This window comes from Gambusia affinis, linkage group LG04 (genome assembly GCF_019740435.1).
Source record: "Gambusia affinis linkage group LG04, SWU_Gaff_1.0, whole genome shotgun sequence".
NCBI classification, from domain to species: Eukaryota; Metazoa; Chordata; class Actinopteri; order Cyprinodontiformes; family Poeciliidae; genus Gambusia; species Gambusia affinis.
In genome coordinates, this window is record NC_057871.1 from 21,986,308 (window position 1) to 22,002,942 (window position 16,635).

At 45.2% G+C, this 16,635-nt stretch overlaps 1 protein-coding gene across 1 annotated transcript; it reads right to left on the bottom strand.

The window, feature by feature from the left end:
* Window positions 1-1,715: 1,715 nt before the first annotated feature.
* Window positions 1,716-16,597, bottom strand: LOC122829617 (polymeric immunoglobulin receptor-like). The gene is made up of 10 exons (XM_044114334.1): window positions 16,577-16,597; window positions 16,303-16,363; window positions 15,624-15,950; window positions 4,634-4,954; window positions 4,251-4,544; window positions 3,990-4,034; window positions 3,044-3,139; window positions 2,894-2,961; window positions 2,398-2,490; window positions 1,716-2,081 (listed from the first exon to the last, which is right to left on the bottom strand). Exons 1-10 carry the CDS (start codon window positions 16,595-16,597, stop codon window positions 1,914-1,916), a joined length of 1,494 nt encoding a protein of 497 aa, XP_043970269.1. The 3' UTR covers window positions 1,716-1,913.
* Between the last annotated feature and the right edge of the window lie 38 nt (window positions 16,598-16,635).

Below are 16,635 nucleotides of genomic sequence, written 5' to 3' on the forward strand. Positions count from 1 at the left end.
GCATGTGGTTACTTGTGTGTGCATGTGGTTACTTTGTGTGTGCATGTGGTTACTTTGTGTCTTGTCTTTGCACTGGCCTAGACTGGTGCTCACTGCCTCGTGTCTTATATCTGAAGAAAGAAAACATTTACAGAACTAACTGCTAAAATGAAATAATTTCACTGTTTCTTCAGTTTTATGCACTTGGTGAATTACTAAAAAATTTGATTATTTTGAGAGATCAAAGACTTTAGTGATATGAAGAGGTTAATCATTACAACCCTGAATTGATCAGTTTTGTGATAATCTGATGTTCAGGGTCTAATATCAGTAAAGACGTGAAGAGAGAAGCTTTAAAAACTGACAGCATTATTTCATCTGGGTAATTTTTCACTATCCATTTATACATATAATATAGTTCAGTATAAAAAGACGTTTTGAGTTCATGTTTTCCACTAGACAGCCTAAAAAGTCTTCCTCGCAGCAACCTCATCCTGAATCTCTCCAGCCAGCAGCTTCACAAAAATCCACTTGAATAGAAAACCTGCTTTGCTCCAATAACTTATTTTCTCTTAGAGATCAATGTTGTAAATAATGAGGTTCATGGACAAGCTGGTGCTGCAGACCAAAGATCACAAGACCCCTCATCAGTGACATGTTAGTAGATCAGATAAAATCTCTTAACTGGACCGTTCATCACATAATGCATCATCCTGAACTTTTCCACTGACCTCAGATCCAACCCGTTTTGTTTCAGAACAAATTCTTAGCAACATCTGTGAGCAGAGAAACGGCACCAACTTCCTGCATTGGTTTGTGACGGCAGCAGAAATTCATCCATCCATAAAGCTGCCAAATGAAGGCTTGGATTAAATCTGAATATGTGTTTTTTTAAGAACTAAAACTCCTTTGTCTATTTCATCCAAATAAATGAGGTTAAATAAAAAATCCAGTTCTGAAAAGCTACACATCAGAGTCCACGAGAAAGTACATGTACTTTTTCAAGTTTTGGTTGCAGGTAAAATGTGTTTCATTTAGTTGTAAGATTATTTCACTGCGGAAACTGTAATCTTTTCTATAACACCAATATTTCTGCTCCATTCTTGTTTCTGATGTTATCTTGTCTCCAATCTGTATAAACACTGAAGTATTGAGGGAAAGTCATATTGTTTTTTTTAGCTGCTGGTTTTAGCCTTTTTGAAATGTAATGACCAAGCATTTGGCGCCACCAAGTGGTGAATTAATGTAAAGGTATCATTTAGAGATATTTTTGTAAATATCTGCTGAAATAAACTTTTTGTAAGTCACTGATAAATGGAGGAAAATTAAGGATAAAAAACATTTAAAAAATGAGGAATGTATTGTGTATGCATAAACAATTAGTATGTATGAATTGGTTATCACAGGTTGCCACTTAACTAAATAAAGGCTTTCAATGTTGTGTGTTTAAGGAAAACTCTTCATGAACACAGAATAATCCAAAGTGTTTTTTTCTCTAAGGTCTTCTCACCTTCATACAATAACAAACACTCTTCTGCATCCAGCCTTTTGAGTTTTATGCCCATTGCTAACTTTTCTGTATTTCTTTATTTTTCTTTTTTTTACTATTTTTAATGAAACCGTCAGTAAAAGGCTCCATGTCGACCCGGCCTTACATTCACACAAAATCACACTGACACACTAGAATCACGAACTTCGTCGTTTATTTCTTTTGACTTAAAATTTGGTCTGTAAGAATACAAAACTGCAGTTTTATCAGTATGAAGTAAAGGAAAAGCAGAATTTTAAAGCTCATGAAAGTTGTCACTACCAGCAGCACTAAGATGATGATGATGTCACATGAATAAAGACTTTTAGGAACTCAAGGAAAAGCTTCAGCCTCACACAAATACAGTTATCCATATACAGGTCAGACCCAACATTTGGCTCACTCTTTATCTCTGAGTCTTTGAAAAGAACTCATTGCAGTAAATGTCCTCAGTTGTTGAAATGTTTCCATATTGAGCTTCATCTTCATAGTCCTCACAGATGTGAACAGATCTCTGCTCTTTGCAGGCCCTCCGCTGTGAGCGCACTGGAGGATCATCAGGATTTTCATAAAGCTACAAAAGAAGGAACAGATCATAAATTTATACATCCACTTATTATTTATTTTCCCCTTAAAGTCAAAGTATTACTTTTTAGATCAGACCCAGGGTATAAGTGAACTGCACACTGTTTTAAAGCTAAAGCTCAAACTACCACAAGAAGTGAAATGATAACGATTTAACCCAGACAACATTTTTCAGGAACAAAAACAATTTCCTAGTTTTCTGTGGAAATAATTATTTGTCTTTTAACAAAGAGCTAGTTTTGCCAATCCTTCATCTCCCTTGTTTTAAATAAAATGGTTGCAGTAGATTTGTTTTCATAGATTACTTTGTCTTCCTCTGCGTCTCCAGAGAGGAAATGTGTGCCCTGCATCCTCTTCTGCTGCGAGAACATCGCAGCAACATTTTGATTTTTGTACATCTAAAAAAGAAGGAATAGATTCCAACGGTTAGCACTGTCTGACGCCTGTCGAATAAAAGCCTCTAGAGTAAACAAACCCTTTAATAAAACTCTAGAGTAATGTAGCAATGTAAATATCTATTTAAGGTACAAGCAGAAAACTCAGTGTGGGTAAAAGGCATGTCAGTGTCAGACATGTTAGCAGCAGAGTTCGTACAATCTATGAACCTTCCAGGTGTAAATGTTCTTCAAATAGATTTGATCAATTTAGCAAAGAATCTTGAGCAGAAACATGCTTTTGAAGACATGCAAAGGTTTTTATTTATTATTGTATCAACTAAAGTTTTCATATAAAAACATCTAAAGTGCCGCCTCATGTTGGGCCGTGTAAAGAAAAAAACCATTTGGACTTGGGTTTTCTTACGTCTTCCTCACTCGTCACGTCTTGTGCATCTACTGCCTCCAGTTTGATTGTGTTCATGTCGACTGCTGCTTCAAGTGAAACAAAGCAAATGAAAATAAATGAGCTTATACGCACATTTGCCTTTGTTGAAAGCGAAAACACCAAACTCACCTTTCAACTGGCGACGTTTGGTCTTGCAAACTTTGACCAGGATGATTATCAATATCAGCAGCAGAACAGGAAGAGCAGCGAAAAGCCAGTATGCAGCTGCAGATGAAAGTCACAAATAAAGAATGAAACAAATTCAAGATGAAATGACTTGACTTCCTCAAACACATCAGCCTTAAAGCGCCACGCTGCTACAAGTAGGAAGGACCTCAGAGAAGGGATCAGATCAGGAGAGATTTTATTATCATGATGGGGAAACTCTCATAAATGTACAAAGTCTACATGGATGAAGAACATTAGAGCACCATCCTGGAGCCAGACTGAAGGGTGGAGCTCCTGGGCCTCCACTGGGTTCAAATCAAAAACATATCAAAAAGCTTAACTTCCCCTCCAATGAACAGGTTTCTATTACTGAAACCAATTTTATTTTAATTTGCAAGAGCACATGTGCATTTTACTAAAAGCACTTTAGCACTTCATGCAGAACTTTAAGTATGGAGTTTCACATCCGCTATTAATTAACATTACTGAATAACATTATTGAGTTCATGCCTTCAGCAAGTGATCGTTTCTCAATAGCCGAGGGTCCAGATCATCTTTATGAAGTAAAGTCCAGAACATGGTGCTGGTTTTTATCAGGTTCCTAGCAGCTTGCACTGATCAGACTGTTTAGGTTGTTTGAATAAATCAGGATAATTTTGATGAAAACTATTTGCATCAAACCATATCATGTTTTTGAGGTTATTCTGTGAGATTTCTAGAAATTTACAGCAATATAAGTTGATACCTTAGTAAAGTGAAGGGGGACTCTTTTGTTAAATTCATCTATTGAATCTGAGATATAAGTCAAAGTTTAGAGATCAACCAACTCTGATAAATACACACCATACATGGACATGCCAAATATGAACATCTCTGCCACAAGCTCAGTTTCATTTCACCATCTCACCTTCTATTATGAACTCCTCTGACACACCGCGCTGTTCTGCTTCCTCTGCGACAAGTAACACAGCAGAGTGTTACTTTATTATGAACTCATAATAAACTATGAGTTCGCCACTGCAATCATTACATCAAAATATCTGGTTCTGTACAAGCAGCTCATGCTTGGACAATTTTATAACTATCTGAGATTTATAATCTGCTTTATGAATAAAAACATTATTATTACATTCAATAGGGTGGCTTCAGTGTATCATCATGCTCTTACCCACAGTCAGATGAAACTGGGTGTAGTTTCCAACACTCCACTCAGAGTCTGATCTGCACCAGTATGTCCCAGAATCCTCTGCTTCCAGTTTTGTGATCACCACAGAAAAAAAGGTCTCATTATCATTATGCAGTGTGAATCTTCCGTGATAAGTCATGTATGTGCAGTTGCTGCGCTGGTCTCCTTTGCAGAGGAACATCATATTGTTACGATGATGATGTGGATAAGGACACTGGAAGGTTACAGCACGTCCCACAATGCCACTCATGTTCTTTGACTCCACACAGCACCACTCTGACAAAAAACAACAATGTATATGTTGAAAGTTCAAGTCACACTCTTCTATGATAATTGATCTGAACACAGGTAGTTTGACTTCTCACCTTTGACCTCCAGCTCAACAGCAGAGAAATCATCAAATCCTGAGTTTCTCTGGACTCCACAAAGATACGACCCAGAATCCTCCAGGGTCAGACTGGAAATGGTCACTGTGAATATTGTTGACTTCCTGTCATCAGAGAGTCTGAATCGTCCATTTTGTGTGTTGCTAGAGGTGATCACTGCCTGCTGAAGACAAGTGGAGGGTCGGTTTCCTCTGCAGAGGAACTTCAGCTTGTCGACAGACTGAGAGTCGTACGGACAGCTGATGGTCACTGAACCTTCCTCAATACTTTGGATTTTATTCACGTTGTTGCAACATCTGTCTGATAGTAAAATAAGAAGGTCTTAGTAAAACAGTGATATATCAGTACACTTTACCAGAAACGTCATGTAAGTATATTAGAATATAAAAGTTCATCACGACCTGCTAATATGAGTGAAATTAAAATGTAAAAATAATCTTATAGAAACAAGAAATTATATTCAATGCATGCTTACTTGCTTACACAGCAATACTTGAAATATATAGCTGTGTAAGCAAGTTGGTTTTATATAAATTATATTACTATAAAAGAACTAATTTAGTATTATGCAATTCAACAATTTCAACAGTTTTCTGAGTTAACAAAACCTCCCGCTGTCTCAGTTTCTTGTCCATTGGAGTTTATATAACATCATGTATATCAGGAGACATTTAATATAAAATGTGATGGGTGGCGGCCGATGGAGGGACCCTGGCGGTCCGATCCTCGGTTGCAGAAGCTAGCTCTTGGGACGTGGAATGTCACCTCTCTGGTGGGGAAGGAGCCGGAGCTAGTGTGTGAGGCTGAGAGGTTCCGGCTAGAAATAGTCGGTCTCACCTCGACGCATGTCTCTGGTTCTGGAACCAGTCTCCTTGAGAGGGGCTGGACATACTTCCACTCTGGAGTTGCCCAAGGTGAGAGGCGTCGGGCAGGAGTGGACATACTTGTTGCTCTCCATCTCGGCGCCTGTACGTTGGGGTTTACCCCAGTGAACGAGAGGGTAGCCTCCCTCCGCCTATGGGTGGGGGGACGGGTCCTGATTGTCATTTGTGCTTACGGGCTGAACGACAGCTCAGATTACCCACCTTTTTTGGAGTCCCTAGAGGGGGTACTGGAGAGTGCTCCACCTGGGGACTCCCTTGTTCTGCTGGGGGACTTCAACGCTCACGTGGGCAATGACAGTGAGGCTTGGAGGGGCGTGGTTGGAAGGAACGGCCCCCCCAATCTGAACTTGAGTGGTGTTCTGTTGTTGGACTTCTGTACTCATCATGGATTGTCCATAACGAACACCATGTTCAAGCATAAGGGTGTCCATATGTGCACTTGGCACCGTGACACCCTAGGCCGCAGTTCGATGATCGACTTTGTCATCATTTCATCGGATCTGCCGCCGTATGTCTTGGACACCCGGGTGAAGAGAGGTGTGGAGCTGTCCACTGACCACTACCTGGTGGTGAGTTGGCTCCGCTGGTGGGGGAGGATGCCGGTCAGACCTGGCAGATCCAAATGTGTAGTGAAGGTCTGCTGGGAATGTCTGTCGGAATCCCCTGTGAGACGGAGCTTTAACTCCCATCTCCGGCAGAACTTCGAAAACGTCCCGGGGGACGTGGGGGACATGGAGTCTGAGTGGCCCGTGTTCCGTGCCTCCATTGTCGAGGCGGCCTATCGAAGCTGTGGCTGCAAGGTTGTTGGTGCCTGTCGTGGCGGCAACCCTTGAACCCGTTGGTGGACACCTTCGGTGAGGGATGCTGTCAGGTTGAAGAAGGAGTCCTATCGGACCTTTTTGGCCTGTGTGACTCCGGAAGCAGTTGATGGGTACCGGCGGGTGAAGCGGCATGCAGCCCGGGTGGTTGCTGAGGCAAAAACTCGGGTGTGGCAGGAGTTTGGAGAGGCCATGGAGAAAGACTTCCGGACGGCTTCGAGGCAATTCTGGTCCACCATCCGGCGTCTCAGGAGGGGGAAGCAGTACAGCACCAACACTGTTCATAGTGTGGATGGTGTGCTGCTTACCTCAACTTGGGATGTTGTGGGCCGGTGGGCAGAATACTTCGAAGACCTCCTCAATCCTACCAACATTCCTTCCATTAAGGACTCTGGGTTGGGCTCTCCAATCTCTGGGGTAGAGGTTGCTGAGGTGGTCAAAAAGCTCCTTGGTGGCAGGGCCCCGGGGGTGGATGAGATCTGCCCGGATAGGAGGGTCCGTTGGATTGTTGAACCTCGGATTCAGGAAGAGCAGTGTGGTTTTCGTCCTGGTCGTGGAACACTGGACCAGCTCTGCACCCTCAGCAGGGTCCTGGAGGGAGCATGAGAGTTCACCCAACTGGTCTACAGTGGTTTTGTGGACTAGGAGAAGGCGTTCGACCGTGTCCCTCGGGGAGCCCTGTGGGGGTTCTCCGGGAGTATGGGGTACCGGGCCCTTTGATACAGGCTGTCAGGTCCCTGTATGACCGGTGTCAGAATCTGGTCCGCATTGCCAGCATTAAGTCGGGCTCGTTTCCGGTGAGAGTTGGACTCTGCCAGAGCTGCCCTTTGTCACCGATTCTGTTCATTACTTTTATGGACAGAATTTCTAGGTGTGACCAGCAGAGGGGGTTGATCTTTTTACACAAGACGCACCAGAGCACGGAGTAGTCTACAATGATTTATTAACAAATTCCATTAAAACAGTTTTCTTTTAAAACATGGCCTCAGGCCCACTACTCAGCCCCTAGAAGGAAAAGGCATCAAAATAAGGACAAATTAAGTTATTCCCAACAAAATGAATGAGCAAACAAAACATGCAATGCAAAAGAAAACAAATTAGTAATCAAAACAAAGGAAAGCAAACAAATTAGTAATTTAAATAATAAGCAAACAAACGGCAAAGAAAAGAACACAACCACTACAAACGATGGGACAAATTGTCATTGTCCGACTTCTAATGTCTTTTCACGCGGGGCCAGAGGAGTCGGTGATTGCTCCCGCCAGCCCAAGCGTCAGCAGGCTCAGTCGAGAGCGGCCCAAACAAAACCGGCAAGACAAGACAGCAGGAGCGTCCAAGCGCTGCAACTCTGGAAGAATCCTAAATTAGAAAACTCGTTAACCCCGGATTCAGGTAAAATAAATTAAATTCTAAACCGGTAGCTTACCCAGATGTGGTGACACAGCCGACCAGGGAGGGAGCGGATCAGCAGGCGAGGGCTGGATGGAAGCCGCTCGCCGCACCAACCTCCAACTGCAGCCGCCAACGCCAACTGCGCAACGCACGGCAGGTATTGCACCAGAACCCGACAACAATCCCAGCCCAGATGGCAAAAATGGCACTTACTATTTTGGATGAGTGGATCGAGCACACCAGCCACTTGGGCAGCCAACATACAGCAAGGAAACAAGGCACATGCACCTCGCAGCGGACTGCTCAGCTTTAAAGCTATCTGCCCCGCCCACCAATCAGTCGCTACACCTGGTGTGTGTAGTTGGGAGGGTGGAACACCATCCCACCACATTCTACCCCCCGGTGTTGCATCGTCGCCCCGACGATGAATCTACAAACCTCAGCACCAAGGACGAAAAACTGCTAACTGGGAGTTGGAGACTGGCTGACTAGATCCTGCAGTATGACCCACAGGTCGAGGAAGATGATGGACATTCGTATGCTGACCAGCCCTGGAACGAACAGTGCGACGCAAGGGTAGAGGAGCTGTCCCAGAAGTTTGAGCAGGGTGACCATGTCCTGAAGCAACCTGTGGAGCTGCAGAGGTGGATGGTACTGAAGTATCGGGAACCAATAAGCACAAATCATCCTCCATAGAGTCATCCAGCCCCCCTGAAGGAAAGGTAGGTTTTAACTGCAGGGGTACTGGCGTAGGCTCTGGCCCAACCCGAGCTTTCAGCATGTCACGATGCACCTTTCGAGTTCTCTGCAAATCACCTACAGGAGCCACAGTATAAACCGGCCCTCCAGCTGTTGGGGCCCTCACGACCTGATGGATAACCGGGCTAAAGAGGTCCTGGATTTTATGGCGACCTCTAGCACTATGATCGCGCAGGTAAACCAACTGTCCCTCCTGCAATGGAACCTCCCGGATGCCCTGATCATGATGTTCTTTTCTACGCCCTGCAGCTGCCAACAAGTGATCCTGAGCATGACGGAACGCCATAGTTAATCTGGTCTGATGCTCAGCCAGCCAGTCCACCACTTCACCTGGTGCAGGGTCCCGAATGCGACCCAACAAGAAATCCACAGGCAGGTGAGGTTCACGGCCAAACATAAGGAAAAAAGGAGACTCGCCAGTGCTCTGATGAGGGGTAGTGTTATAACAGAAGAGTACTTGTGGAAGACAGGAAGCCCAATCCCGCTTCCTAGATGTTGGTAAAGTGCGCAGCAGATTATGAAGTGTTCTATTAAAGCGCTCACACTGCCCGTTTCCAGCAGGGTGGTAAGGGGTAGTGCGCGACTTTTTAACCCCATACAGGTTACAGAGCTGCTGAATTAACGCACTTTCAAAACTCCTACCCTGATCTGAATGAATGCGACTTGGAATCCCAAATCTAAAGAACCATTCAGTGAGCAAAATCTGGGCAACAGTGGCTGCCTTCTGATCCCGAGTTGGAACAGCAATGGTGTACTTACTAAATACATCAGTAATTACAAGAACATTTTCCAGGCCATTTTGTGAAGGCTCCAACATGGTAAAATCCATGGCAACAATCTCGTTTGCCAACAGATGACTCATGAAAGTGCCAGAGCTAGATGGTACATTTTTAGCAACCTGGCACCGTTGACACTCTTGTACCCACTTTTGATGTCATTAGACATCCCAGGCCAGTAACAGCGCTGCACCAACTCTGTGGTGCGCTCCACACCCTGGTGTCCATGCTCTTGATGTAACTGAGTCAGAACATCCGGTTTAAGAACTGACGGCAAAACCAGCTGTAAGACCTCCTCACCACCATCTGACCGATGGACCTGACGGTACACCACACCATCTCTCTCCACGAGACGACCCCACTGTCTCAAAAGAACCAAGGATAATTTGGGAAAGCGCTGCCTCTCCTCAGGAGTAGGATAAACCTGCCTCCTCCAAAAACCCAAAATGTCCTTCAGGAGAGGATCAGCTTCCTGCAAAGCACAAAGATCAGACACAGAATGAGACGGCAAAACAGTCACCATAGATTGGGTTACTGACAATGGAGCAGGAATTGGGGCACACTGAAGAGCCTCTGGGACAGAGGTACATGACAAGAGTTCTGCCAGGCTGGCACCTGATGTTGGCTGGCGGGAGAGCGCATCAGCATTATTATTGCTGCGTCCAGAACGATACTTAATATCGAAATCAAAAGCAGCAAGTTGAGCAACCCAACGGTGCTCCATGGCACCAAGCTTGGCCGACTGAAGATAACTCAACGGGTTGTTATCTGTGTAAACTATACACCGGTGGCCCAAGAGATACTCCCGAACTTCTCAGTCATGGCCCATTTTAATGCCAGAAACTCCAACTTCATAGAGCTATAATTAGCCATGTTACGCTCTGAAGGTTTAAGACCTCGACTGGCATATGCAATGGGCCTCACTCCATCCTCTGTTTCCTGTGACAGTACTGCCCCAAGTCCACTGTGACTGGCATCAGTCTCTAGAATGAAGGGACGTGAAAAATCAGCATATGCCAACACTGGTGCAGATGTTAATTTAACTTTTAAGGCCTCAAAGCTCTCCTCACACTCTGATGTCCAAGCAGATTGAAAAGCCTGGCCAGACCCCTTCCTGGGCTTTGTGCCCACTTGTTGTGCCACCAGCCTATGAAGAGGACCCGCTAGCCTAGCAAAACCCTCCACAAAACGCCTGTAATAACTTGAAAGCCCAAAAAGAGCGAAGCTCTGAAACATGTGGGACGTGGCCATTTAGCCACTGCTTCAGTCTTGGCTGGGTCTGTAGCTACACCCTTATCTGAGATAAGGTGCCCCAAGTATTTAACCTGTCGCTTGAAAAATGAACACTTTTCAAGCTTTACCTTCAGACCTTCTCTCTGGAGCCGAGCAAGAACCGTTTCCAGACGCTCAATGTGCTGGGAGACTGAACCTGAAAACACAATGATGTCATCCAAATACAAAAGAAGAGACTGGCACTGCTGGTCCCCAAACATCCTCTGCATAAGACGCTGAAAGGTACTAGGTGCATTACAAAGCCCGAAGGGCATACGGTTCCACTCAAAGAGTCCAAATGGCGTACAAAAGCAGTTTTGACTTGTCCTGTTCTGACACAGGCACCTGATTGTACCCACTGGCTAGATCTAGGGTGGAAAACCACTGGGCCCCAGAAAGATGGTCCAGGCTTTCCTCAATGCGAGGCAATGGGAAAGCATCTTTTCTCGTCTTACTGTTAAGCTGACGGTAATCCACACACATACGCAGGCTGCCATCTTTCTTCCTAACAAGAACGATGGGAGAGGCATAAGGACTGCTGCTTTCCCTTATTACCTGGTTCTGTAGGAGCTGGTTGATGTGTGACTTGGCAGCCTCGTACTCTGAGGGAGGGATACGTCGGTACCTCTGCCTGACCGGGACCTCATCCAACAGGGGAATGTCATGGGACACCAGATTAGTGCACCCCAAGTCACCTTCATGAGCTGAAAAGACAGAGCTGTACTTCTGTAGAAGCGACTGGACCTGCCTTTGTTCAGTTTCTGTCAGTGCAGACAAATCAACAGACTCAAGCAAACTCTGTTCTGGACCAAGAGCGACCTGAGAAGAAACTGTAGCACAGGGTCTTATTTCCGTCACATCACGGGGCAGGCTAACCACTTCAGTTCGACTCAACAAACCGAGGTGAGTTCGGGGATAGAGTACAACATCAGTAGTTCCAAAATTTAGGACAGGAACATAAGCAGTACCGTGCACAGCCTGAATGAGACATGGAGAGGCTAATAAGCCAGCTGGTAAGCCGGACTCTGGAGGCTCAAACAATAAAACCTGACCAGCCAGTTGTTCAGGGCAGGTTGCAGCTACAAATTTCATAACCCCACCAGTTATCCTCACTGGTCGAGGGCCCCGGACCCTAACAGCACCAGTCAACTGTGCTGGGGACTTAGCTGCTGCTTGATGACACTGCTGCAGGGCCTCCACAACTGGACCAGGAGACTGTGTTACTGAAGGTAAATCAAAGAAAGAGCCTCCATGTGCCCCAAAAAGTTCTTGGTAGACACGATTAATTATGTTCATTCCCAAAATGCCAGGAACAGAAGAACCAACATTAGTGGGGTCCTTCACAACCAGTATTCCACAATGAGGAAGCACTTTGTCACACAGAGTGACATCCAACTCTAAATAGCCAATGTATGGGATGGAAAGACCATTGGCTGCCCGAAGCTGCAGCCAGTGACATGACTGAAGGCCATCATGCCCCAATGATGCAAAATGTTCCTGAAAACAGCTCTCGGTGATTGTCGACACCATGGAACCTGTATCTACTAAACAAGTAACAGAGACACCACTCATGACGACATCAATGACTGGGCAGGATGCCAACAATTTTGACGCGGCTGCTGTTTGCGAGCCTGCTATTCCCCCACCTGAGTTGTGGCTCAACAGCTCAGTGGGTGCTAGTTTTCCGCCTGGTTAACATTAGCTGGCCTTGCCACAGAGTTAACCCTGGCACGAACCCGCTCACCATCACACTCTCTGGCAAAGTGACCTGGCTGTTGGCACCTGTGGCAGACCACAGAACCTGGACGAGGATGTCGCACTTGTGGTAAAGGAGTCTGCAGAGAAGCAATACACTGGGTGAGTTGATTAATCTGTTCTTGTTGCTGTTTTAGAAGTTCCCTTAACTCACTAAACTCAGAGCGGGCAGCAGTAGGTGGAGTTAGCCGAGAGCTGCCATACATCCCGTACTGCAGCCCATATGTAGAAGGGAGAGAATGACTACGCTCCCTAGCGCCACCTGGAAACCCTTGCCTCTCCCACCGAATTGCCTCCCCACGCACATCCAACAAGGTGGCAGTGGGATGACCCCGAACATACTGCTTAAGTTCCCGGCGGAGAGCACTATCCAACACATGTTCTACAAACTGGTCACGCAGCAGAATATCAGCATTCAACAACCCATCAGGAGCATTCTGCTTAACTGGTTCCATAAGGGCCATCAATGCTAGGGAAAACTGCAACAGTGTTTCCTCCTCCTGCTGCTTCCTAGAAAAGAATGCATGCTGAAGAGTTACATAGGACTCGGTGCAACCATACAACTCCCTCAAAATAGCCAAGATCTTAGCTGGATCATTCCTCTCTGCACTGGTGCGGTACTTTATTTCCTCCCTTGCCTCCCCCTCTAGATGATCAAAAAGGAAGAAAGCCTGGTCTGCCGTTGACAAATGGCGGGCCCGAATACATGATTGGGCCTCCTCGATCCACTCACCAATCCCAATGCCAGTCCTACCACCGAACATGGGACATCGCCGGTCCCTGGGCACAACCACCAACCGCTCAGCAACTACAGCGCCAGCAGGCATGACACCACCAGCCACAGCTGGGGAGGGAGCGGCGCCCAGCGAACCTCCAACCGTCGCATTCTGCTGACCAACTCCATCCACCGGGCGGCCTGCCACCTCCTCCATACCTACAGGGGAAGACTACCAAAAGGAAACGCGAGAGAAAAAAAAACAAAAAATGAAAATAAATCCTGAACCCACAGTTAAGTCTTCCTTGGATAGCTACTGCTGTCTTGTCTTACAACACCATGAATAAAAACACAGCTAAGACCCTAAACACACACACAAAAAAAACAAAGACAAGTCCGTGTTCAATGGTGCATCCTGCTCACAGCGCCAAATGTGACCAGCAGAGGGGGTTGATCTTTTTACACAAGACGCACCAGAGCACGGAGTAGTCTACAATGATTTATTAACAAATTCCATTAAAACATTTTTCCTTTAAAACATGGCCTCAGGCCCACTACTCAGCCCCTAGAAGGAAAAGGCATCAAAATAAGGACAAATTAAGTTATTCCCAACAAAATGAATGAACAAACAAAACATGCAATGCAAAAGAAAACAAATTAGTAAATCAAAACAAAGGAAAGCAAACAAATTAGTAATTTAAATAATAAACAAACAAACGGCAAAGAAAAGAACACAACCACTGCAAACGATGGGACAAATTGTCGTTGTCCGACTTCTAATGTCTTTTCACGGGGCCAGAGGAGTCGTGCCCCGCTCGTTCCGCCAGCCCAAGCGTCAGCAGGCTCCGTCGAGAGCGGCCCAAACAAAACCGGCAAGACAAGACAGCAGGAGCGTCCAAGCGCTGCAACTCTGGAAGAATCCTAAATTAGAAAACTCGTTAACCCCGGATTCAGGTAAAATAAATTAAATTCTAAACCGGTAGCTTACCCAGATGTGGTGACACAGCCGACCAGGGAGGGAGCGGATCAGCAGGCGAGGGCTGGATGGAAGCCGCTCGCCGCACCAACCTCCAACTGCAGCCGCCAACGCCAACTGCGCAACGCACGGCAGGTATTGCACCAGAACCCGACAACAATCCCAGCCCAGATGGCAAAAATGGCACTTACTATTTTGGATGAGTGGATCGAGCACACCAGCCACTTGGGCAGCCAACATACAGCAAGGAAACAAGGCACATGCACCTCGCAGCGGACTGCTCAGCTTTAAAGCTATCTGCCCCGCCCACCAATCAGTCGCTACACCTGGTGTGTGTAGTTGGGAGGGTGGAACACAATCCCACCACATAGGCGCAGCCAGGGTGTTGAGGGGATCCATTTTTGTGGCCTTAGGATTGCATCTCTGCCTTTTGCGGATGATGTGGTCCTTGTGGCTTCATCGGGACGTGATCTGTAGCTCTCGCTGGAGCGGTTCGCAGCCGAGTGTGAAATCCGAGGCCATGGTCTTGAGCCGGAAAAGGGTAGAGTGCCTTCTCCGGGTCAGGGGGGGTGTCCTGCCCCAAGTGGAGGAGTTCAGGTGTCTCAGGATCTTGTTCACAAATGGTGGAAGAAGGGAGCGGGAGATCGACAGGCGGACTGGCGCAGCATCTGCCGTCAAGCGGGTGCTGTGCTGGTCCGTCATGGTGAAGACAGAGCTGAGCCAAAAAGCGAAGCTCTCGATTTACCGGTCGATCTACGTTCCCACCCTCTTCTATGGTCATGAGCTTTGGGTCATGACCGACAGAACAAGATCGCAGATACAAGCGGCCGAAATGGGTTTTCTCTGTAGGGTGGCTGGGCTCTCCCTTAGAGATAGGATGAGAAGCTCAGTCATCTGGGAGGGACTCAGAGTAGAGCCCCTGCTCCTTCACATCAAGAGGAGCCAGTTGAGGTGGCTTGGGCATCTGGTCAGGATGCCTCCTGGACGCCTCCCTGGTGAGGTGTTCCAGGCACGTCACACAGGGAGGAGGAAGACCCAGGACACGCTGGAGGGACTATGTCTCTCGGCTGACCTGGGAATGCCTTGGGATTCCCCTGGAGGAGCTGGAAGAAGTGGCTGGGGAGAGGGAAGTCTGGGCCTCCCTTCAGAAGCTGCTACCCCGCGACCCGACCCCGGATAAGCAGAAGATGGATGGATGGATGGATGGAATTTAATATAAAATGTTGGCATGGATGTGAAACATTTAAGGGACAAATCCTCATCTAAATATTTGAAAATATTGTAAATATAAGAACTGTTATATTTATATCCATGTTCAAGATATTTCAGTGTTATTCAATGTTGATTCTGTTTTCACACAGTTTTATTTTCTTGCTTTCCTTCCTGAGGCCTCTGAGTCTTAGACAGTAAATGTTGAATTTATTTGCAGACAATTCAACATTTACTGTCAGTGTAAATTATTTTTGACCGTCTGATTACACTGAGACAGAATGAGGAAAGTTCAAAATGTTGCATCTCAGAGTATCTTCCTACTGAAAACATTTCTGCCAATTCATTATTCTCTGTATCATGTGTACAGTTAAATCTATTATACATCAAATTTTCCAATTAAAACCATTTACCTTCTCTTACTTCCAGCTTTACTTCAGTGAAGAGATCGATTCTTGCTTTTATGTTCACTCCACACCAGTATGTTTGAGTTTCATCCAAATGTAGACCAGAGATGGTCACAGTGAAGATTCTTGATGTTTTGTCGTCATAGGTGGAGTATTTGTTCTGATGTTTTTGTGATCTTGTTAGAACATTGTCATTTCCACAGGGGTCGTTACACAGATACTTCTCATTACTTTCATAACCCTCATCATATGGACAAGAAACATTCACATTTCCTCCTTCGTATCCAAACACACGGATCAAAGCTGCAGCACGGCTCACACAACACACAGCAGCTGGAAACAGGAGAGAACAAAAATATAATTCAATACAATTAACTTTAATTCAAAATTATTGTGATTTGCTCAAAAATAAATGAAATTCTTAGTCCGACTCCTCAGCAAACAGTAAATATATAAATAGAAAATGACATATCTACAAAAGACAATAGATAGATTGTAAATGTATTTATTTAAAAACACAGAAATACAAGAGTAGTTTGTCAGCTACCACGGAGGTAGCCATTTTGTCTATTTGACTTTATTCTAAATTTTTATGGTGATAACATGACAAAATCTACCCCTGCTTCTTAAAGCCTCTGGAAAATGTTGGATTTATATTTGAAAACAAATAAATACTAAAACTTACCAGACAAGATGAACGACACGATCAGAAAGCTCCACATCTTTGTATTACTGAGGACGACAAACTAAACCAGAAATAATGAAGAAGTGAAGCAAGAACTATTTTAAGAAAACCAGAGTGATCTGATGAGTGCATCACACATCACAATAAGACTCAATGATAAGTTGTAAAATTAAGATTTTCTCTATTTTTTAAATGCTAATACTAAACTCTATCCAAACAACCAAAACAGCAAGAAGACAAGCTTATTATTAGTAAAATAAAAATAAGTGCTTACAAAGTTGGAGGAACTGGTCATAGTAAATGTGGAAAGACTGATGTGTGGTGGTTAGTGAT